The sequence below is a fragment of the Lampris incognitus genome, chromosome 1 (assembly GCF_029633865.1).
Source record: "Lampris incognitus isolate fLamInc1 chromosome 1, fLamInc1.hap2, whole genome shotgun sequence".
In the NCBI taxonomy this organism is placed as follows: domain Eukaryota; kingdom Metazoa; phylum Chordata; class Actinopteri; order Lampriformes; family Lampridae; genus Lampris; species Lampris incognitus.
In genome coordinates this window covers 84,752,782-84,777,092 of record NC_079211.1, presented here as the reverse complement: position 1 = coordinate 84,777,092, position 24,311 = coordinate 84,752,782, and the positions used below count along the sequence as shown (strand labels likewise).

Below are 24,311 nucleotides of genomic sequence, written 5' to 3'. Positions count from 1 at the left end.
TCAGCATTCTCCCAAACATCCTCCCAAACATCACAGAGCAACACTGACACATTCAGCATCCTCCCAAGCATCCTCCCAAACAACCTCCCAAGCATCACAGAGCAACACCGACACATTCAGCATTCTCCCAAACATCCTCCCAAACATCACAGAGCAACACTGACACATTCAGCATCCTCCCAAGCATCCTCCAAAGCATCCTCCCAAACATCACAGAGCAACACCGACACATTCAGCATCCCCAACACACTGTCACAGAGATGTGGAAAAAAGACTAGAGCTCTACTCCACACAGCAGACAGACCAGACAAGTCACTCACAGAGAAAGAGACACCGAGCGAGAGACACACACACAGACACACACAGAGACACAGAGAAAGCGAGAGAGACACAGCGTGAGAGACACAGAGTGAGAGACACAGAGTGAGAGAGAGAGAGAGAGAGAGAGAGAGAGAGAGAGAGAGAGAGAGAGAGAGAGAGAGAGAGAGAGAGAGAGAGAGAGAGAGAGAGAGAGAGAGAGAGAGACAGAGAGAGAGACAGAGAGAGAGAGACAGAGAGAGAGACAGACAGAGAGAGAGACAGACAGAGAGAGAGAGACAGAGAATTGAGTTGAATTGAGAGAGACAGTGGGTGACGGCACCTATTGCTACTGTTGTTGTTTAATATTATAATCATTGTTGTTGTTGCTGATATTATTATAATCATTGTTGTGTTGTTGTTGTTGTTGTTGTTGTTGTTGTTGTTGTTGTTTTACATACTTTGGCAATATGTACACAAACGTATGTCATGCCAATAAAGCTCATGTTGAATTGAATTGAATTGAATTGAGAGACAGAGAGAGACAGAGAGACAGAGAGAAAGAGGATGATAGATATCAGACAGCTGCAAAAGACAAAACAAGACAGACCATGTGCGGGTCAATGTGAACGCAGCATGCAGTCCAGACAGAAGTCTCATCCCTCCAACACCACACTGCCCCCTGCAGGACAAACTGTAGACCTGAAAAGGTAGATAGAGAGACAGACACACCACAGACACATACATGCAGACAGATGGACAGACAGACACAGACAGCCAAGTAGTGGTTTAGAGGAGGGACAGTCTCAGCCCCTTGTGGCAGATGTGATATTGTGCTACACAAATAAAGTTGACTTGACTTGACCTGGAGTATAGTGCTAACTAGAACAGCTAACATGACTTCATACAGAGACTGAGGTGGTATTCACACTGGAAGTCCTGTCACACTGGAAGTCCTGTCACACCGGAAGTCCTGTCATTTGGTTTGAACCAACGGGTGAAAAAGTTCCGTTTTACTGACAATGTCTCCTGCAGTGTGCTGAATTCAGGACCGGTGCGAAATGACGGCCGGGGTTTTCTGGGGTTTTGTGTTTGGTTTAGCCTCACAAAATAACTGGATGGCTAATTCTTCCATTAGAGGTTAAGATTAAGATGCACTTTATTAATCCTGTGGGGAAATACATCCTCTGCATGTAACCCATCCTAGCTGCGTAGCTAGGAGCAGTGGGGAGCTGCAGCACCCGAGGACCAACTCCAGTTCTTCTTTCCATTGCCTTGCTCAGGGGCACAGGCAGGAGTATTAACCCTAACATGCATGTCTTTTTGATGGTGGGAGGAAGCCCACGCAGACACAGGGAGAACATGCAAACTCCACACAGAAAGGACCTGGGACGGCCTGGGGTTCGAATCCAGGACCTTCTTGCTGTGAGGCAACAGTGCTAACCACTGGGCCACAGTGCCGCCCCAATGAGATGAGGCATGCGTCTCTCTTAGTATCAAAATATACTTTATTATAATTGTCTATGTAAAAGCGTGCAACACGTTGGTTCCGGCATTCATCAGACAGTTGACAGACGTCACAAATAAGAGCAGATGATGAGGGGAAATGCCTCATTCTCGGAAAATCCACCCGTTGAGTTTGTGTCAGTTCCTGAGTTTGGTGCCGGTAGTGATCACACCAGAGCTCAAATGACACCATTCATGTCTGCTCAAAATGACCTGGGCCAAATTGGCAAAAGTTATTTTAAACCGACCCAACGTATCAGATGTGAATACAGACTGAGACCCTTCCAGAAAGCAGATAATAAGGATCAAATCAGACCGATTTAGATGAGCAGTAACAGCCAGTGTAAAGATAATGAGAAAAAGTTAGTTTTTAGTTTAGATGTGTAGCAGACAGAACCAGACTGGGTATTTCAGAGGAAAGAGGGGTGATGAGAAAAGACTTCAGACTTCTTTTCAACAGAGGAGGAATGTACCTTGAGCTAGGAGGATGTGGGATGGTACATAAGACTTTAGAGCATCTGATAGATTAGATGGAACGAGGAAGTATTTTCCACATTAGCAGCAACTCTTTAAAGTCAGAGCTAACATGAATAGGGAGGGGGCCAGTGAAGGGAGGTGTTACTATCCAATCCCTGCCGGCTGCCTGATCTGTTCTGCACATGTGCAAAAGTCATTGCATGCCCAGAATTTAGCCTATTTCCCTAACCCTAACCCTAAACAATAACCCTAAACCCTAACCCTAAACAAAAACCCTAACCTAACCCTAAACCTCACCCCAACCTTAAACCCTAAACCTAACCCAACCCCAACCCTAGCCCTAACCCAGAATTTAGCCTCTTTCCCTAACCCAGAGCCTAAACCTAACCCCAACCCCTAACCTACCCTAAACCTAACCCCAACCCCAACCCAGAATTTGCCTCTTTCCCTAACCCTAACCCAAAACCCGAAACCCTAACCTAACCCGAAACCCAACCCTAACCCCAACCCTAACCCAGAATTTAGCCTCTTTCCCTAACCCTAGCCCTAAGCCTACTGATTATGTACTGACTTTTGCGCATGTGCAGAATGGATTGGGTACTGAAAGGAGGCCTCACCTCACACCTCGCTCCTCTTCAGTTTACTTCGATTCAGGAAGTTTCCTATGTTTAGGGTCATGTCTAGATGGTAAACCTAGATTTGCAAATCTCCCGCAGGATTTTCAAGCTGACCTTAACCTAACCTTAAAAATCCCATGAGAGTTTCGCAAACTCTAGTATGGAGTTTCGCAGCCATACTATCTAGACATGACCCTATTTTTATGAACAGTGTTTATTAAAACTTACTGGTTTTGACGAAGTATCCGCCCCTCTGTCTCCATTGGCCTAGTCCAAGAGAAGATGGATATGCTGCCTGTCCCATTGGCTAACGAGCGACGCCCCTGTGTGTTGATTGGTCGAGACACCATGGCCCTCCCTGCCAGTCTGATCAGTCAGATTGGATATCGCTGCCACCCAACACTCTACACGGAGGGAGACCCGGGGGAGAAGGTGGAGCTGGTGGCAGGTGGGCCCAAAATACACCCCACTGATGTATACTTTAACATACCAGATTTATATTACACCTATTATTCTGCACCATTTATACTACAGAGTACATCTACGCTACATCTGTACTACACCAACACTAAACCTATACTGCACATATACTACATTTATATTGCATCTATATTACACTAGTAATACACCAATACTTCACCAATAAAGCAATATACCATGGTATGGTTTAACATAGTACATACAGCCATACTACAAGATAATATAATAATCTATAATATACCCCTCTAGAGCTGTACAGTAGTACTACATACATCCATACTACAAGACAATATAAGAATCTATAGTATACCCCTCTAGAGCTGTACAGTAGTAATACATACAGACATACTATTAGATAATACAAGAATGTATGGTATAGCCCTTTACGGCTGTACAGTAGTACTACATACAGCCATACTACAAGACAATATGAGAATCTATAGTATACCCTGTTAGCGCTGTACAGTGGTACTACATACAGCCATACTACAAGACAATATAAGAATCTATAGTATACCCCTCTAGAGCTGTACAGTAGTAATACATACAGACATACTACAAGATAATACAAGAATGTATGGTATAGTCCTTTACGGCTGTACAGTAGTACTACATACAGCCATACTACAAGACAATATGATAATCTATAGTATACCCTGTTAGCGCTGTACAGTGGTACTACATACAGCCATACTACAAGACAATATAAGAATCTATAGTATACCCCTTTAGAGCTGTAGAGTATTACTATAAGAATCTATAGTATACCCCTTTAGAGCTGTACAGTAGTACTACATACAGCCATACTACAAGACAATATAAGAATCTATAGTATACCCTTCTAGAGCTGAATAGTAGTACTACATACAGCCGTACTACAAGACAATATAAGACTCTATAGTATACCCCTTTAGAGCTGTAGAGTAGTACTACATACAGCCATACTACAAGACAATATAAGAATCTATAGTATACCCCTTTAGCGCTGTACAGTAGTACTTACTACAGCCATACTACAGGACAATATAAGAATCTATAGTATACCCCTCTAGAGCTGTACAGTAGTAATACATACAGACATACTATTAGATAATACAAGAATGTATGGTATAGCCCTTTACGGCTGTACAGTAGTACTACATACAGCCATACTACAAGACAATATGAGAATCTATAGTAAACCCTGTTAGAGCTGTAGAGTAGTACTACATACAGCCATACTACAAGACAATATAAGAATCTATAGTATACCCCTTTAGAGCTGTAGAGTAGTACTACATACAGCCATACTACAAGACAATGTAAGAATCTATAATATACCCTTCTAGAGCTGTACAGTAATACTACATACAGCCATACTACAAGACAATATAAGAATCTATAGTATACCCCTTTAGAGCTGTACAGTAGTACTACATACAGCCACAATACAACACAATATAACAATCTAGAGTATAGCCCTTTACAGCTATACAGTAGTACTACATACAGTCATAATACAACACAATATAACAATCTATAGTATAGCCCTTTACGACTGAACAGTAGTACTACATATAGCCATACTACAAGACAATATAAGAATCTATAGTATACCCCTTTGGAGCTATACAGTAGTACTACATACAGCCATAATACAACACAATATAACAATCTATAGTATAGCCCTTTACGACTGAACAGTAGTACTACATATAGCCATATTACAAGACAATATAAGAATCTATAGTATACCCCTTTAGCGCTGTACGTTAGTACTACATACAGCCATACTACAGGACAATATAAGAATCTATAGTATACCCCTTTAGAGCTGTAGAGTAGTACTACATACAGCCATACTAAAAGACAATATAAGAATCTATAGTATACCCCTTTAGAACTGTAGAGTAGTACTACATACAGCCATACTAAAAGACAATATAAGAATCTACAGTATACTCCTTTAGAGCTGTACGCTAGTACTATATAAAGTGCATCCGGAAAATATTCACGCCACTTCACCTTCCCCACATTTTGTTATGTTACAGCCTTATTCCAAAATGGATTAAATTCCTTTTTTTTTTCTCATCAATCTACATACAATACCCCATAATGACAAAGTGAAAAAGGTTTTGTAGAAATTTTTGCAAATTTATTAAAAACAAAAAACTGAAATATTGCATGTACATAAGTATTCACACCCTTTGCTATGACACTTAAAATTGAGCTCAGGTTCATCCTGTTTCCAGTGGCCATCCTTGAGATGTTTCTACATCTTGACTTGAGTCCACCCGTAGTAAATTCAATTGATTGGACATGATTTGGAAAGGCACACACCTGTCTATATAAGGTCCCACTGTTGACAGTGCATGTCAGAGAAGAAACCAAGCCATGAAGTCAAAGGAATTGTCTGTGGACCTCCGAGACAGGATTGTATCGAGGCACAGATCTGGGGAAGGGTACAAAAAAATGTCTACAGCTTTGAAGGTCCCGAAGAGCACAGTGGTCTCCATCATTTGTAGATGGAAGAAATTTGGATCCACCAGGACTCTTCCTAGAGCTGGCCGCCCAGCCAAACTGAGCAATCGGGGGAGAAGGGCCTTGGTCAAGGAGGTGACCAAGAGCCCAATGGTCACTCTGACAGAGCTCCAGCGTTCCTCTGTGGAGATGGGAGAACCTTCCAGAAGGACAACCATCTCTGCAGCACTCCACCAATCAGGCCTTTATGGTAGAGTGGCCAGACGGAAGCCTCTGCTCAGTAAAAGGCACATGACAGCCCACTTGGAGTTTGCCAGAAAGCACCTAAAGGACTCTCTGACCATGAGAAACAAGATTCTCTGGTTTGATGAAACCAAGATTGAACTCTTTGGCCTGAATGCCAAACGTCCCGTCTAGAGGAAACCAGGCACCTCTCACCACCTTGCTAATACCATCCCTACAGTGAAGCATGGTGGTGGCAGCATCATGCTGTGGGGATGTTCTTCAGCAGCAGGAACTGGGAGACTAGTCAGGATCAAGGGAAAGATGAATGGAGCAAAGTACAGAGAGATCCTTGATGAAAACCTGCTCCAGAGCGCTCAGGACCTCAGACTGGGGCGAAGGTTTACCTTTCATTTTTTTTTATAAATTTATTTCTGATTTTTCCCTTTTTTCTCCCAATTTAGTGGCCAATTGATCCCTATTTTAATTCAAACACCCACCCTCGTATTGCATGCGTTCGCCAACTGCATCTCTGCGGCCGGCAGTCTCGAAGGAAAGCGCCTCCCCACTTTCGTTGCAAGGCGAATCCAAGCCGAACCACTGTTTTTCCGACACACACAGAGACGCATTCACATGACAAACACAAGCCGACTCCGCCCCCCTCCCGAAGACAGCGTTGCCAATGATTGCTGCTTCCTCGAGTCCGGCCATAGTCGGATCTGACGAGACCGGGGCGCGAACCCCAGTCCCCAGTGGGCAACTGCATCGACACCAAGCCGATGCTTAGACCGCTACGCCACCGCGGACGAAGGTTTACCTTTCAACACGACAAGGACCCTAAGCACACAGCCAAGACAACGAAGGAGTGGCTTCGGGACAAGTCTGTGAATGTCCGACCTGAGTGGCCCAGTCAAAGCCCAAACTTGAACCCCATTGAACATCTCTGGAAAGACCTGAAAATAGCTGTGCAGCGACGCTCCCCATCTAACCTTACAGAGCTCGAGAGGATCTGCAGAGAAGAATGGGGGAAATACCCCAAATATAGGTGTGCCAAGCTTGTAGCTTCATACCCAAGCAGACTTGAGGCTGTAATCGCTGCCAAGGGTGCCTCAACCAAGTACTGAATAAAGGGTGTGAATACTTATGTACATGCAATATTTCAGTTTTTTATTTTTAATAAATTTGCAAAAACTTCTACAAAACCTTTTTCGCTTTGTCATTATGGGGTATTGTGTGCAGATTGATGAGGAAAAAAAGGAATTTCGTCCATTTTGGAATAAGGCTGTAACATAACAAAATGTGGGGAAAGTGAAGGGGTGTGAATACTTTCAGGATGCACTGTACAGCCATACTACAAGACAAAATAAGAATCTATAGTATACCCCTTTAGAGCTGTACCGTAGTACTACATACAGCCATACTACAAGACAATATAAGAATCTACAGTATACTCCTTTAAAGCTGTACAGTAGTACTACATACAGCCATACTACAAGATAAAATAAGAATCTATAGTATACCCTTCTAGAGCTGTAATGTAGTACTACATACAGCCATACTACAAGACAATATAAGAATCTATAGTATACCCCTTTAGAGCAGTACAGTAGTACTACATACAGCCATACTACAGGACAATATAAGAAACTATAGTATATGCCTTTAGAGCTGTACGGTAGTACGACATACAGCCATACTACAAGACAATATAAGAATCTATAGTATAGCCCTTTACGACTGTACAGTAGTACTACATACAGCCATACTACCAAGACAATATAAGAATCTATAGTATACCCCTTTAGCGCTGTACAGTAGTACTACATACAGCCATATTACAAGACAATATAAGAATCTGTAGTATACCCCTTTAGCACTGTACAGTAGTACTACATACAGCCATACTACAGGACAAAAAAAGAATCTATAGTATATCCCTTTAGAGCTGTACAGTAGTACTACATACAGCCATAATACAACACAATATAACAATCTAGAGTATAGCCCTTTACGGCTATACAGTAGTACTACATACCGTCATAATACAACACAATATAACAATCTATAGTATAGCCCTTTACGACTGAACAGTAATACTACATACAGCCATACTACAAGACAATATAAGACTCTATAGTATACCCCTTTAGCGCTGTACAGTAGTACTACATACAGCCATACTTCAAGACAATATAAGAATCTATATTATTCCTGGCCTTGACAAGCACCCAGTTAGGATAACCACACTTCTCTTTGTCTGGGTCGAAATGAACCAGCAGCCTCGCTGATTGCAGTATTGTTTTCACATTGGCGAAAGCTGTCTCCTGTGCAGGCCCCCACTCACAACGAGAGCCCTTGCAGAGAAGTGAGTACAGGGGCGCCAGCCGTGTTGAGAGGTCTGGAAGGAACTTACCATAGTCGTTCATCATGCCCAGAAATGACCAGAGCTCAGGTGCATTTTTGGGGCTTGGAACTTCCTTGATGGCCCTGACTCTGTCCTCCACTGGACACAAACCCTGGGCCGTGATGGTGTGGCCCAGGTATGTCTCGCTTGGTGCTTGGAAAATACACTTGCTAGAGGGTATTCATCTAGCTTGAAGGCCTGGTTGATGGTGAGTTTGTAGTCTCCACAGATACCTACTGTGCCGTCGCTCTTGAGAACTGGAACAATGGGGGCTGCCCAGGCTGAGAACTGGACATTATGCATGACTCCCAGCCTCTGTAGTCTGTCCAGCTCCTCCTCCACTTTGCCTTTCTTAGCATAGGCTACTCCTCTGGGCTTGAAAAAGTGAGGGGCAGCCTGAGGATCTACATGCAGTTTAACTGTAGTTCCCTGCAGTGCCCCCAGCTCATCTTTGAAAACCTCAGCATACTTTTGAATGACATCCTCAGTCACCCGTGTGTGTTTAATCTCACCCCAGTTCAGCTTAATTTGATGAAGCCAGTCACGTCCCAGTAGACTGGGCCCCCTACCTTTTACTAACAGAAGCCATGTACTCTTGCTTCCTGTCCGTTACAATGAATGTCCACCTCTAGTGCCCTGACCAATGGTATGGTCTGTCCTGTGTACGTCCATAGATTAATACTTGCTGGGGTGATGGTGGGCGCCTTGGTATCACCCCAAGTCTCTCTGTAGGTCTCCTCACTGATGACAGAGGCAGAGGCCCCTGTGTCAACCTCCATCCTCATCTCTTTTCCATTGACCACCACTGTAGTGTAGATAGGCTCAGCACGTGGGTAACTCACCTTGAAAATGTTGACAGAGCATTCCTGCTCCTGCTCTGTATCCAGGTAGTGTGCCGCTAACTGTGGCTTTCTAAAGGCAGTGTTGCCCCGCCCAGTCTCTGTTTTGCCCTTAGAACCCCTGCACTTTTTTGACTCTGCCTGTGGCTCATTCACATTGAGCACAGTGTAGGAGCATTCCTCCTTCTCCTCCTGCTCGGAGTCCTCCACATAGTGTGCTGCTAACTGTGGCTTTCTAAAGGTAGCATTACCCTGCCGAGTCTTTGTTTTACCCTTAGCACCCCTACACCTTTTAGCTAAATGTCCTTTTAGATTGCAGTTGTGTCACACTGCCTCCTTGAACTTGCAGTTGTTTGCATAATGTGCCCCTCCACACCTGAAACACTCCACTGCTCCAGACCTATCTGCCTCCCTCCTACCCTGGTGCACTTCTCCCACCTGCACACCAGCACACGCTCTCTGAATGTCTTTTGTGTTGTCATCAGCCATTTCCATTCCTTGAGCCAATTCCAACGCTCTCTGGAAAGTTAACGTGGCCTCCCTCAGTAAACAACGCTGAGTCCTGTCGTCATTAATGCCGACTACAAATCTGCCACGGAGCACGTCCTCTGACATCAGCCCGTACTCACAATGCTCTGGGAACTGACGCAGCTCTGCCACAAGCTGGGCTACGGACGGACCTGCCTTCCGGACCAGAGTGTTGAATTTACACCTCTGGACGACCACTGGTGGCCTGGGATTGTGGCGATCCTGAACGAGCTTGACTAGCTCCTCAAACGAAAGGTCGCCCGGTTTCTGTGGTGTCGCCAAATTCCTCATCAAGTTGTACGTCTTCGCACCACACACGCTCGGCAGAACTGAGCGCTGTTTCTCCTCGCCGGTACTTCCGTTAGCGGAGAAGAAGTGTCCCAACCTCTCCACGTCCAGTCCCCGTTCTCCTCCACAAACTCACCGATCGTCCCAAACGTGGCCATGGTGCCGCTTCCTCTGCCGGTGTGCTCACTAGAACTCATGACGTAACGTTAGCTCAGCTAGCTAGCAGACACCGATCAGACGTAGTTCTGTTGGCCGAAACTTCAGCATTCTATCTCCCGTTTTATCCTCGTCGCCAGAAATGTAGTAACTTGAACGACACGTTTGCTTGATAATAACAAAGCTTTACTGGACTGAATGGGACCGATACCTGGCCGAACTGCAGTGCACTAACCGTCCGCGGGCACTCACATGGCACATACCAATAGACTGACGGACACAACTCGTCTACTTCCTGTGTGACGTCCTAAAGGGTCCGGGGACCCCATAAAAGAATAATAATAAAATTAATCCTGCTTATGTAACGGGGGCAGTCCTATGCTGTTCTTTGCTGGTCAGCCTGCTGCACGCCCGTCACTTCCATCATCAGCTCTGCGTTGTGTTCTATTTTCGGTGGGGTCCCAGATGTTGTGGGGGGCCCTCAGTCTCTCATCATCATCATCATCATCATGATCAAGGAAGGAGGGGGGACACACAGGACTCTATTTGGCTCACCTTGCCATTTATTTTGGTTTCAAACCCTTCGACAAACGTCCAGTCCTCCAGCGGGAGCGGTGTTTCTTACGGACGTGGGGGTCAAAGTTCAACCACTGCCCGGACTTCACTCGTGTGCGTTAGAAGGAGAAACCGTCCACGGGACTCCGATGTAAGAAAGGATAAACAAGTATTTTATCCCACAGCTTGCAGTATCTTCTTACAGGGATACTCAAGGTTACGTTCTCCTCAACCAGCAAAACTGTCCTACGGTAAGAAACACGCGTGGCTCGGCTCGATCGCTGCTTGAGACTCCTCCCACAAAACAAAAATGGCCTCTCCCGCGTTCCCTCTTCTGTGTACCCATAAGACCTCTCTCTTAAAGCGACAGTACACGTATATGACGGTCGTTGTAAAACACATAAAAGTAAATAATGACATAAAATAAAATGTAGTAAACACAAATAACAGCACACAGACAGGATTTGGTGATATTTCATACTCAAACAAAATAAAATAAAAACATTAATTTTAACCTGGTTACACTTAACTCATTACAACACTTGCAACAGGTGTCCACAGAGTTCATGTGGTGGGTGAAATGTGCTACACCCAGAGATTTAATTTTAACCCAGGTGTCGTCCACAAATCTGAACCAATGGCTAGGTGGTGTCCCTGGATAGGACATCAGAGCCTCTTTCCCACTTCCTCCATATACAAGTTGGCCACTACAGGTGAGACTGGGGAACCCATAGCGCCCCCACGCCTCTGCCTGTAGTACTGCCCCCTGTATATGAAGTACGTGGACTGAAGACACAGCTTCAGGAGCAGACACACTTGATCAGTGTTAAGGGTAGTCCTGTTGCTAAGGGTGGGGTGGTTTTGTAATTTCATACATACTACCTCCACTGCTTCATCAACAGGAACACACGTGAAGAGAGACGTGACATCATAAGAGACCATTGTTTCATCCTCTCCATAATGATGTCCCTCACCTTATCCACAACATCCACAGTGTTCTGATGGGATGTTCATTACTGCCTACCAACGGGTTAAGAATAGATGCCAGAAACTTAGAGAAGTTATAGGTCACTGACTTAATCATACAAACAATGGGCCATAATGGCACATCCTGTTTATGTATCTTAAGTAAACCATACAGACTAGGTGTAGCGCCCCCTGGGTATAATCTGTGGTACAACATTCTGTCAACAGCACTGTCCTGTTCTAACAGCTTCAGACAATCTGTCACCTTTTTCTTGTGACCACTGGCTGGATCTGGTTCCAGGGGCTCATAAGTATTCGTGTCACTAAGTAACGTCATAACTTTCTCATGATAGTCTGTCTGGTTTGATACAACAGTGCGTCTGCCTTTGTTGCTGGAAGGATGATGATGTCATTGTCCTTACTGAGAGTCGTGACAGCATTCCTCTCATCTCTACTGATGTTGGATGGTAGCACCTTCTCATTGCTGAGGCAGTCTGAAACTTTGGTCCGCAGCTGCTCCGCTTCCGGGTCCACCGTGTTGTTGTTACGGATCGCTGATTCCGTGGCTGTGATCAGTTCCACTAGCGGGACTTGCCTCGGCGTGACAGCAAAATGCAGCCCCTTAGCAAGGCTGTCTTTCTCCGCCTGGCTGACTTGTCTGTCGGACAGATTCTTCACCCACTTGTCCACATCGCCGGCGTGGGTCTGGCGTCCGTCTCGCTGTCTGCCGTTGAGGGAGGTCGCCGGCTCTCTGTCTGCCGGTGTCTCTGGCGTGCAGCAAGTAGGTCGAACTTCTTTTGCTGCCTGGTTTTCCACTTTCGATCAGATGAACTGACTCAACTCTGGGGTTTTCTTACCTGGATCACTGAGCCTGCGTCAAGACATCTGGATGCTTGCTCTCACTTCGGGACCCCTACCCCATTTCCCCTCTCACTCACACCATGGTAGAAGAGTTGGAACCCACCTCCAATCCTAATAATGTTAATAATAATTACTGTCCTTGCTGTTCAAGCGAAGTAATTAATATTATTAATAGAATAGAGTAGAATACAATAGCCCCCCCCGGTGGCTAACCTGGTAGAGTGGTACCACATAAGGCCGAGTCCTTACCGCAGTGGCCTGGGTTGGAATCTGGCCTGGGCCCGTTGCTGCATGTCATCCCCTCTCCCCTGCCTTTCCTGTCTTTCTACTGTCACGATCTAATAAAGGTGGAAAATGCCAACAAAAAAAACAAAAGAAAGAATAGACTGGAACATATCCTATGATAAATTGTGTTCTGGATGTCAGCTGAGTCTTCATAAATAAAACACCAAACTAAAATACTGTTCAGTTGTGTCGGCTCACTTTTCAGGGAAGTCCCTGCAGACGAGTGGATGTTGGGTATCTTATGTTTGTGCCATGCCTTTTAATACTGTGTGTGTGTGTGTGTGTGTGTGTGTGTGTGTGTGTGTGTGTGTGTGTGTGTGTGTGTGTGTGTGTGTGTGTGTGTGTGTGTGTGTGTGTGTGTCCTAGGCTCAGGTGTGTACATGACACGGGGTCAGCTGATGAACTGTCACCTGTGTGCCGGAGTGAAACACAAAGTGCTGCTCAGAAGACTGCTGGCGACCTTCTTTGATAGGTACGTTCACACTGAACACTGCAGAACACGAGTCCACCCTTCTGAACACACAGCCTGCAGTTCATAAGCTTGGCCACTAGGCTCATAGCAGCTTCCAGCTGGGTGAATGGCCGCCATGTTTCAGTCCATCATCCACAGATAAGAGCATCCATGTTGTGAACACTGTGACACAACACTGAATATTACTGAACACTAAATGATCTTTCTGACCACCAATGTACGTCATGTGAGCCGTCCGGTTAACATGCTGATAATGATGTTAAATTATATCATGTGATAATGATGTTAAATTATATCATGTGATAATGATGTTAAATTATATCATGTGAGCCGTCAGGTTAACATACTGATAATGATGTTAAATTATATCATATGATAATGATGTTAAATTATATCATGTGATAATGATGTAAAAGTACATCATGTGAGCCAAACCCTTCAGGTTAACATACTGATAGTGATGTAAAAGTACATCATGTGAGCCGCAACCTTCAGGTTAACATACTGATAATGATGTTAAAGTACATCATGTGTGGAGCAGCCTTCAGGTTAACATGATGTAAAAGTACATCATGTGAGCCGTCAGGTTAACATGCTGATAATGATGTAAAAGTACATCATGTGAGCCGAACCCTTCAGGTTAACATGATGTAAAAGTACATCATGTGAGCCGTCAGGGTAACATGCTGATAATGATGTAAAAGTACATCATGTGAGATACACCCTTTAGGTTAACATGCTGATAATGATGTAAAAGTACATCATGTGAGCCGAACCCTTCAGGTTAACATGATGTAAAAGTACATCATGTGAGCCGTCAGGGTAACATGCTGATAGTGATGTAAAAGTACATCATGTGAGATACACCCTTTAGGTTAACATGCTGATAATGATATAAAAGTACATCATGTGAGATGCACCCTTTAGGTTAACATGCTGATAATGATGTAAAAGTACATCTTGTGAGCCGAACCCTTCAGGTTAACATGATGTAAAAGTACGTAAAAGGCCAGAGTGTAGTGTAAAGTCTACCTTAGGGTGCCCTCTACAGGCGAAAAAATACATCATGTGAGCCGGACCATTCAGGTTAACATACTGATAATGACGTAAAAGTACATCATGTGAGCCACACCCTTTAGGTTAACATGCTGATAATGATGTAAAAATACATCATGTGAGCTGCACCCTTCAGGTTAACATGCTGATAATTACGTAAAAGTACATCATGTGAGCCACACCCTTTAGGTTAACATGCTGATAATGATGTAAAAATACATCATGTGAGCTGAACCCTTTAGGTTAACATGCTGATAATGATGTAAAAGTACATCGTGTGAGCCGTCAGGTTAACATGCTGATAATTATGCAAAAGTACATCATGTGAGCCACACCCTTTAGGTTAACATGCTGTTAATGATGTAAAAGTACATCATGTGAGCCACACCCTTTAGGTTAACATGCTGATGATGATGTAAAAGTACATCATGTGAGCCACACCCTTTAGGTTAACATGCTGATAATGATGTAAAGGTACATCATGTGAGATGCACCCTTTAGGTTAACATGCTGATAATGATGTAAAAGTACATCGTGTGAGCCGTCAGGTTAACATGCTGATAATGATGTAAAAGTACATCATGTGAGCCACACCCTTTAGGTTAACATGCTGATAATGATGTGAAAGTACATCATGTGAGCCGTCAGGTTAACATGCTGATAATGATGTAAAAGTACATCATGTGAGCCACACCCTTTAGGTTAACATGCTGATAACGACTTAAAAGTACATCATGTGAAGCCACACCCTTTAGGTTAACATGCTGATAATGATGTAAAAGTACATCATGTGAGCCACACCCTTTAGGTTAACATGCTGATAATGATGTAAAAATACATCATGTGAGCTGCAACCTTTAGGTTAACATGCTGATAATGATGTAAAAGTACATCATGTGAGCCACACCCTTTAGGTTAACATGCTGATAATGATGTAAAAGTACATCATGTGAGCCACACCCTTTAGGTTAACATGTTGATAATGATGTAAAAGTACATCATGTGAGCCACACCCTTTAGGTTAACATACTGATAATGATGTAAAAATACATCATGTGAGTTGCACGCTTAAGGTTAACATGCTGATAATGATGTAAAAGTACATCGTGTGAGCCACACCCTTTAGGTTAACATGCTGATAATGATGTAAAAGTACATCATGTGAGATGCACCCTTTAGGTTAACATGCGGATAATGATGTAAAAGTACATCGTGTGAGCCGTCAGGTTAACATGCTGATAATGATGTAAAAGTACATCATGTGAGCCACACCCTTTAGGTTAACATGCTGATAATGATGTGAAAGTACATCATGTGAGCCGTCAGGTTAACATGCTGATAATGATGTAAAAGTACATCATGTGAGCCACACCCTTTAGGTTAACATGCTGATAACGACATAAAAGTACATCATGTGAGCCACACCCTTTAGGTTAACATGCTGATAATGATGTAAAAGTACATCATGTGAGCCACACCCTTTAGGTTAACATGCTGATAATGATGTAAAAGTACATCATGTGAGATGCACCCTTTAGGTTAACATGCTGATAATGATGTAAAAGTACATCGTGTGAGCCGTCAGGTTAACATGCTGATAATGATGGAAAAAGTACATCATGTGAGCCACACCCTTTAGGTTAACACGCTGATAATGATGTAAAAGTACATCATGTGAGATGCACCCTTTAGGTTAACATGCTGATAATGATGTAAAAGTACATCGTGTGAGCCGTCAGGTTAACATGCTGATAATGATGCAAAAGTACATCATGTGAGCCACACCCTTTAGGTTAACATGCTGTTAATGATGTAAAAGTACATCATGTGAGCCACACCCTTCAGGTTAACATGCTGATAATGATGTAAAAATACATCATGTGAGCTGAACCCTTTAGGTTAACATGCTGATAATGATGTAAAAGTACATCGTGTGAGCCGTCAGGTTAACATGCTGATAATGATGTAAAAGTACATCTTGTGAGCCGAACCCTTCAGGTTAACATGATGTAAAAGTACATCATGTGAGCCGTCAGGTTAACATGTTGATAATGATGTAAAAGTACATCATGTGAGCCGAACCCTTCAGGTTAACATACTGAAAATTACGTAAAAGGCCAGAGTGTAGTGTAAAGTCTACCTTAGGGTGCCCTCTACAGGCGAAAAAATACATCATGTGAGCCGGACCGTTCAGGTTAACATACTGATAATGACGTAAAAGTACATCATGTGAGCCACACCCTTTAGGTTAACATGCTGATAATGATGTAAAAATACATCATGTGAGCTGCACCCTTCAGGTTAACATGCTGATAATTACGTAAAAGTACATCATGTGAGCCACACCCTTTAGGTTAACATGCTGATAATGATGTAAAAATACATCATGTGAGCTGAACCCTTTAGGTTAACATGCTGATAATGATGTAAAAGTACATCGTGTGAGCCGTCAGGTTAACATGCTGATAATGATGGAAAAAGTACATCATGTGAGCCACACCCTTTAGGTTAACACGCTGATAATGATGTAAAAGTACATCATGTGAGATGCACCCTTTAGGTTAACATGCTGATAATGATGTAAAAGTACATCGTGTGAGCCGTCAGGTTAACATGCTGATAATGATGCAAAAGTACATCATGTGAGCCACACCCTTTAGGTTAACATGCTGTTAATGATGTAAAAGTACATCATGTGAGCCACACCCTTTAGGTTAACATGCTGATGATGATGTAAAAGTACATCATGTGAGCCACACCCTTTAGGTTAACATGCTGATAATGATGTAAAGGTACATCATGTGAGATGCACCCTTTAGGTTAACATGCTGATAATGATGTAAAAGTACATCGTGTGAGCCGTCAGGTTAACATGCTGATAATGATGTAAAAGTACATCATGTGAGCCACACCCTTTAGGTTAACATGCTGATAATGATGTGAAAGTACATCATGTGAGCCGTCAGGTTAACATGCTGATAATGATGTAAAAGTACATCATGTGAGCCACACCCTTTAGGTTAACATGCTGATAACGACTTAAAAGTACATCATGTGAAGCCACACCCTTTAGGTTAACATGCTGATAATGATGTAAAAGTACATCATGTGAGCCACACCCTTTAGGTTAACATGCTGATAATGATGTAAAAATACATCATGTGAGCTATAACCTTTAGGTTAACATGCTGATAATGATGTAAAAGTACATCATGTGAGCCACACCCTTTAGGTTAACATGCTGATAATGATGTAAAAGTACATCATGTGAGCCACACCCTTTAGGTTAACATGTTGATAATGATGTAAAAGTACATCATGTGAGCCACACCCTTTAGGTTAACATACTGATAATGATGTAAAAATACATCATGTGAGCTGCACGCTTAAGGTTAACATGCTGATAATGATGTAAAAGTACATCGTGTGAGCCACACCCTTTAGGTTAACATGCTGATAATGATGTAAAAGTACATCATGTGAGATGCACCCTTTAGGTTAACATGCGGATAATGATGTAAAAGTACATCGTGTGAGCCGTCAGGTTAACATGCTGATAATGATGTAAAAGTACATCATGTGAGCCACACCCTTTAGGTTAACATGCTGATAATGATGTGAAAGTACATCATGTGAGCCGTCAGGTTAACATGCTGATAATGATGTAAAAGTACATCATGTGAGCCACACCCTTTAGGTTAACATGCTGATAACGACATAAAAGTACATCATGTGAGCCACACCCTTTAGGTTAACATGCTGATAATGATGTAAAAGTACATCATGTGAGCCACACCCTTTAGGTTAACATGCTGATAATGATGTAAAAGTACATCATGTGAGATGCACCCTTTAGGTTAACATGCTGATAATGATGTAAAAGTACATCGTGTGAGCCGTCAGGTTAACATGCTGATAATGATGGAAAAAGTACATCATGTGAGCCACACCCTTTAGGTTAACACGCTGATAATGATGTAAAAGTACATCATGTGAGATGCACCCTTTAGGTTAACATGCTGATAATGATGTAAAAGTACATCGTGTGAGCCGTCAGGTTAACATGCTGATAATGATGCAAAAGTACATCATGTGAGCCACACCCTTTAGGTTAACATGCTGTTAATGATGTAAAAGTACATCATGTGAGCCACACCCTTCAGGTTAACATGCTGATAATGATGTAAAAATACATCATGTGAGCTGAACCCTTTAGGTTAACATGCTGATAATGATGTAAAAGTACATCGTGTGAGCCGTCAGGTTAACATGCTGATAATGATGTAAAAGTACATCTTGTGAGCCAAACCCTTCAGGTTAACATGATGTAAAAGTACATCATGTGAGCCGTCAGGTTAACATGTTGATAATGATGTAAAAGTACATCATGTGAGCCGAACCCTTCAGGTTAACATACTGAAAATTACGTAAAAGGCCAGAGTGTAGTGTAAAGTCTACCTTAGGGTGCCCTCTACAGGCGAAAAAATACATCATGTGAGCCGGACCGTTCAGGTTAACATACTGATAATGACGTAAAAGTACATCATGTGAGCCACACCCTTTAGGTTAACATGCTGATAATGATGTAAAAATACATCATGTGAGCTGCACCCTTCAGGTTAACATGCTGATAATTACGTAAAAGTACATCATGTGAGCCACACCCTTTAGGTTAACATGCTGATAATGATGTAAAAATACATCATGTGAGCTGAACCCTTTAGGTTAACATGCTGATAATGATGTAAAAGTACATCGTGTGAGCCGTCAGGTTAACATGCTGATAATGATGGAAAAAGTACATCATGTGAGCCACACCCTTTAGGTTAACACGCTGATAATGATGTAAAAGTACATCATGTGAGATGCACCCTTTAGGTTAACATGCTGATAATGATGTAAAAGTACATCGTGTGAGCCGTCAGGTTAACATGCTGATAATGATGCAAAAGTACATCATGTGAGCCACACCCTTTAGGTTAACATGCTGTTAATGATGTAAAAGTACATCATGTGAGCCACACCCTTTAGGTTAACATGCTGATGATGATGTAAAAGTACATCATGTGAGCCACACCCTTTAGGTTAACATGATGATAATGATGTAAAGGTACATCATGTGAGATGCACCCTTTAGGTTAACATGCTGATAATGATGTAAAAGTACATCGTGTGAGCCGTCAGGTTAACATGCTGATAATGATGTAAAAGTACATCATGTGAGCCACACCCTTTAGGTTAACATGCTGATAATGATGTGAAAGTACATCATGTGAGCCGTCAGGTTAACATGCTGATAATGATGTAAAAGTACATCATGTGAGCCACACCCTTTAGGTTAACATGCTGATAACGACTTAAAAGTACATCATGTGAAGCCACACCCTTTAGGTTAACATGCTGATAATGATGTAAAAGTACATCATGTGAGCCACACCCTTTAGGTTAACATGCTGATAATGATGTAAAAATACATCATGTGAGCTGCAACCTTTAGGTTAACATGCTGATAATGATGTAAAAGTACATCATGTGAGCCACACCCTTTAGGTTAACATGCTGATAATGATGTAAAAGTACATCATGTGAGCCACACCCTTTAGGTTAACATGTTGATAATGATGTAAAAGTACATCATGTGAGCCACACCCTTTAGGTTAACATACTGATAATGATGTAAAAATACATCATGTGAGCTGCACGCTTAAGGTTAACATGCTGATAATGATGTAAAAGTACATCGTGTGAGCCACACCCTTTAGGTTAACATGCTGATAATGATGTAAAAGTACATCATGTGAGATGCACCCTTTAGGTTAACATGCGGATAATGATGTAAAAGTACATCGTGTGAGCCGTCAGGTTAACATGCTGATAATGATGTAAAAGTACATCATGTGAGCCACACCCTTTAGGTTAACATGCTGATAATGATGTGAAAGTACATCATGTGAGCCGTCAGGTTAACATACTGATAATGATGTAAAAGTACATCATGTGAGCCACACCCTTTAGGTTAACATGCTGATAACGACATAAAAGTACATCATGTGAAGCCACACCCTTTAGGTTAACATGCTGATAATGATGTAAAAGTACATCATGTGAGCCACACCCTTTAGGTTAACATGCTGATAATGATGTAAAAGTACATCATGTGAGCCACACCCTTTAGGTTAACATGCTGATAATGATGTAAAAGTACATCATGTGAGATGCACCCTTTAGGTTAACATGCTGATAATGATGTAAAAGTACATCGTGTGAGCCGTCAGGTTAACATGCTGATAATGATGGAAAAAGTACATCATGTGAGCCACACCCTTTAGGTTAACACGCTGATAATGATGTAAAAGTACATCATGTGAGATGCACCCTTTAGGTTAACATGCTGATAATGATGTAAAAGTACATCGTGTGAGCCGTCAGGTTAACATGCTGATAATGATGCAAAAGTACATCATGTGAGCCACACCCTTTAGGTTAACATGCTGTTAATGATGTAAAAGTACATCATGTGAGCCACACCCTTTAGGTTAACATGCTGATGATGATGTAAAAGTACATCATGTGAGCCACACCCTTTAGGTTAACATGCTGATAATGATGTAAAGGTACATCATGTGAGATGCACCCTTTAGGTTAACATGCTGATAATGATGTAAAAGTACATCGTGTGAGCCGTCAGGTTAACATGCTGATAATGATGTAAAAGTACATCATGTGAGCCACACCCTTTAGGTTAACATGCTGATAATGATGTGAAAGTACATCATGTGAGCCGTCAGGTTAACATGCTGATAATGATGTAAAAGTACATCATGTGAGCCACACCCTTTAGGTTAACATGCTGATAATGATGTAAAAATACATCATGTGAGCTGCAACCTTTAGGTTAACATGCTGATAATGATGTAAAAGTACATCATGTGAGCCACACCCTTTAGGTTAACATGCTGATAATGATGTAAAAGTACATCATGTGAGCCACACCCTTTAGGTTAACATGTTGATAATGATGTAAAAGTACATCATGTGAGCCACACCCTTTAGGTTAACATACTGATAATGATGTAAAAATACATCATGTGAGCTGCACGCTTAAGGTTAACATGCTGATAATGATGTAAAAGTACATCGTGTGAGCCACACCCTTTAGGTTAACATGCTGATAATGATGTAAAAGTACATCATGTGAGATGCACCCTTTAGGTTAACATGCGGATAATGATGTAAAAGTACATCGTGTGAGCCGTCAGGTTAACATGCTGATAATGATGTAAAAGTACATCATGTGAGCCACACCCTTTAGGTTAACATGCTGATAATGATGTGAAAGTACATCATGTGAGCCGTCAGGTTAACATACTGATAATGATGTAAAAGTACATCATGTGAGCCACACCCTTTAGGTTAACATGCTGATAACGACATAAAAGTACATCATGTGAAGCCACACCCTTTAGGTTAACATGCTGATAATGATGTAAAAGTACATCATGTGAGCCACACCCTTTAGGTTAACATGCTGATAATGATGTAAAAGTACATCATGTGAGCCACACCCTTTAGGTTAACATGCTGATAATGATGTAAAAGTACATCATGTGAGATGCACCCTTTAGGTTAACATGCTGATAATGATGTAAAAGTACATCGTGTGAGCCGTCAGGTTAACATGCTGATAATGATGGAAAAAGTACATCATGTGAGCCACACCCTTTAGGTTAACACGCTGATAATGATGTAAAAGTACATCATGTGAGATGCACCCTTTAGGTTAACATGCTGATAATGATGTAAAAGTACATCGTGTGAGCCGTCAGGTTAACATGCTGATAATGATGCAAAAGTACATCATGTGAGCCACACCCTTTAGGTTAACATGCTGTTAATGATGTAAAAGTACATCATGTGAGCCACACCCTTTAGGTTAACATGCTGATGATGATGTAAAAGTACATCATGTGAGCCACACCCTTTAGGTTAACATGCTGATAATGATGTAAAGGTACATCATGTGAGATGCACCCTTTAGGTTAACATGCTGATAATGATGTAAAAGTACATCGTGTGAGCCGTCAGGTTAACATGCTGATAATGATGTAAAAGTACATCATGTGAGCCACACCCTTTAGGTTAACATGCTGATAATGATGTGAAAGTACATCATGTGAGCCGTCAGGTTAACATGCTGATAATGATGTAAAAGTACATCATGTGAGCCACACCCTTTAGGTTAACATGCTGATAACGACTTAAAAGTACATCATGTGAAGCCACACCCTTTAGGTTAACATGCTGATAATGATGTAAAAGTACATCATGTGAGCCACACCCTTTAGGTTAACATGCTGATAATGATGTAAAAATACATCATGTGAGCTGCAACCTTTAGGTTAACATGCTGATAATGATGTAAAAGTACATCATGTGAGCCACACCCTTTAGGTTAACATGCTGATAATGATGTAAAAGTACATCATGTGAGCCACACCCTTTAGGTTAACATGCTGATAATGATGTAAAAGTACATCGTGTGAGCCGTCAGGTTAACATGCTGATAATGATGCAAAAGTACATCATGTGAGCCACACCCTTTAGGTTAACATGCTGTTAATGATGTAAAAGTACATCATGTGAGATGCACCCTTTAGGTTAACATGCTGATAATGATGTAAAAGTACATCGTGTGAGCCGTCAGGTTAACATGCTGATAATGATGCAAAAGTACATCATGTGAGCCACACCCTTTAGGTTAACATGCTGTTAATGATGTAAAAGTACATCATGTGAGCCACACCCTTTAGGTTAACATGCTGATGATGATGTAAAAGTACATCATGTGAGCCACACCCTTTAGGTTAACATGCTGATAATGATGTAAAGGTACATCATGTGAGATGCACCCTTTAGGTTAACATGCTGATAATGATGTAAAAGTACATCGTGTGAGCCGTCAGGTTAACATGCAGATAATGATGTAAAAGTACATCATGTGAGCCACACCCTTTAGGTTAACATGCTGATAATGATGTGAAAGTACATCATGTGAGCCGTCAGGTTAACATGCTGATAATGATGTAAAAGTACATCATGTGAGCCACACCCTTTAGGTTAACATGCTGATAACGACTTAAAAGTACATCATGTGAAGCCACACCCTTTAGGTTAACATGCTGATAATGATGTAAAAGTACATCATGTGAGCCACACCCTTTAGGTTAACATACTGATAATGATGTAAAAATACATCATGTGAGCTGCACGCTTAAGGTTAACATGCTGATAATGATGTAAAAGTACATCGTGTGAGCCACACCCTTTAGGTTAACATGCTGATAATGATGTAAAAGTACATCATGTGAGATGCACCCTTTAGGTTAACATGCGGATAATGATGTAAAAGTACATCGTGTGAGCCGTCAGGTTAACATGCTGATAATGATGTAAAAGTACATCATGTGAGCCACACCCTTTAGGTTAACATGCTGATAATGATGTGAAAGTACATCATGTGAGCCGTCAGGTTAACATGCTGATAATGATGTAAAAGTACATCATGTGAGCCACACCCTTTAGGTTAACATGCTGATAACGACATAAAAGTACATCATGTGAAGCCACACCCTTTAGGTTAACATGCTGATAATGATGTAAAAGTACATCGTGTGAGCCGTCAGGTTAACATGCTGATAATGATGCAAAAGTACATCATGTGAGCCACACCCTTTAGGTTAACATGCTGTTAATGATGTAAAAGTACATCATGTGAGCCACACCCTTTAGGTTAACATGCTGATGATGATGTAAAAGTACATCATGTGAGCCACACCTTTTAG

The 24,311-nt window shown here is 42.0% G+C and overlaps 1 protein-coding gene across 1 annotated transcript in view; it reads left to right on the top strand.

Moving 5' to 3' along the window:
- The window catches only part of LOC130122087 (nucleus accumbens-associated protein 2), a 370,393-nt gene that overhangs the window by 164,950 nt on the left and 181,132 nt on the right, over positions 1-24,311 (top strand). Inside the window, exons 6-7 of the mRNA XM_056291122.1 lie at positions 3,169-3,345; positions 13,308-13,413. Of these exons, the coding sequence (XP_056147097.1) occupies positions 3,169-3,345; positions 13,308-13,413 (283 nt within the window). The remainder of the gene's footprint in view (positions 1-3,168; positions 3,346-13,307; positions 13,414-24,311) is intronic.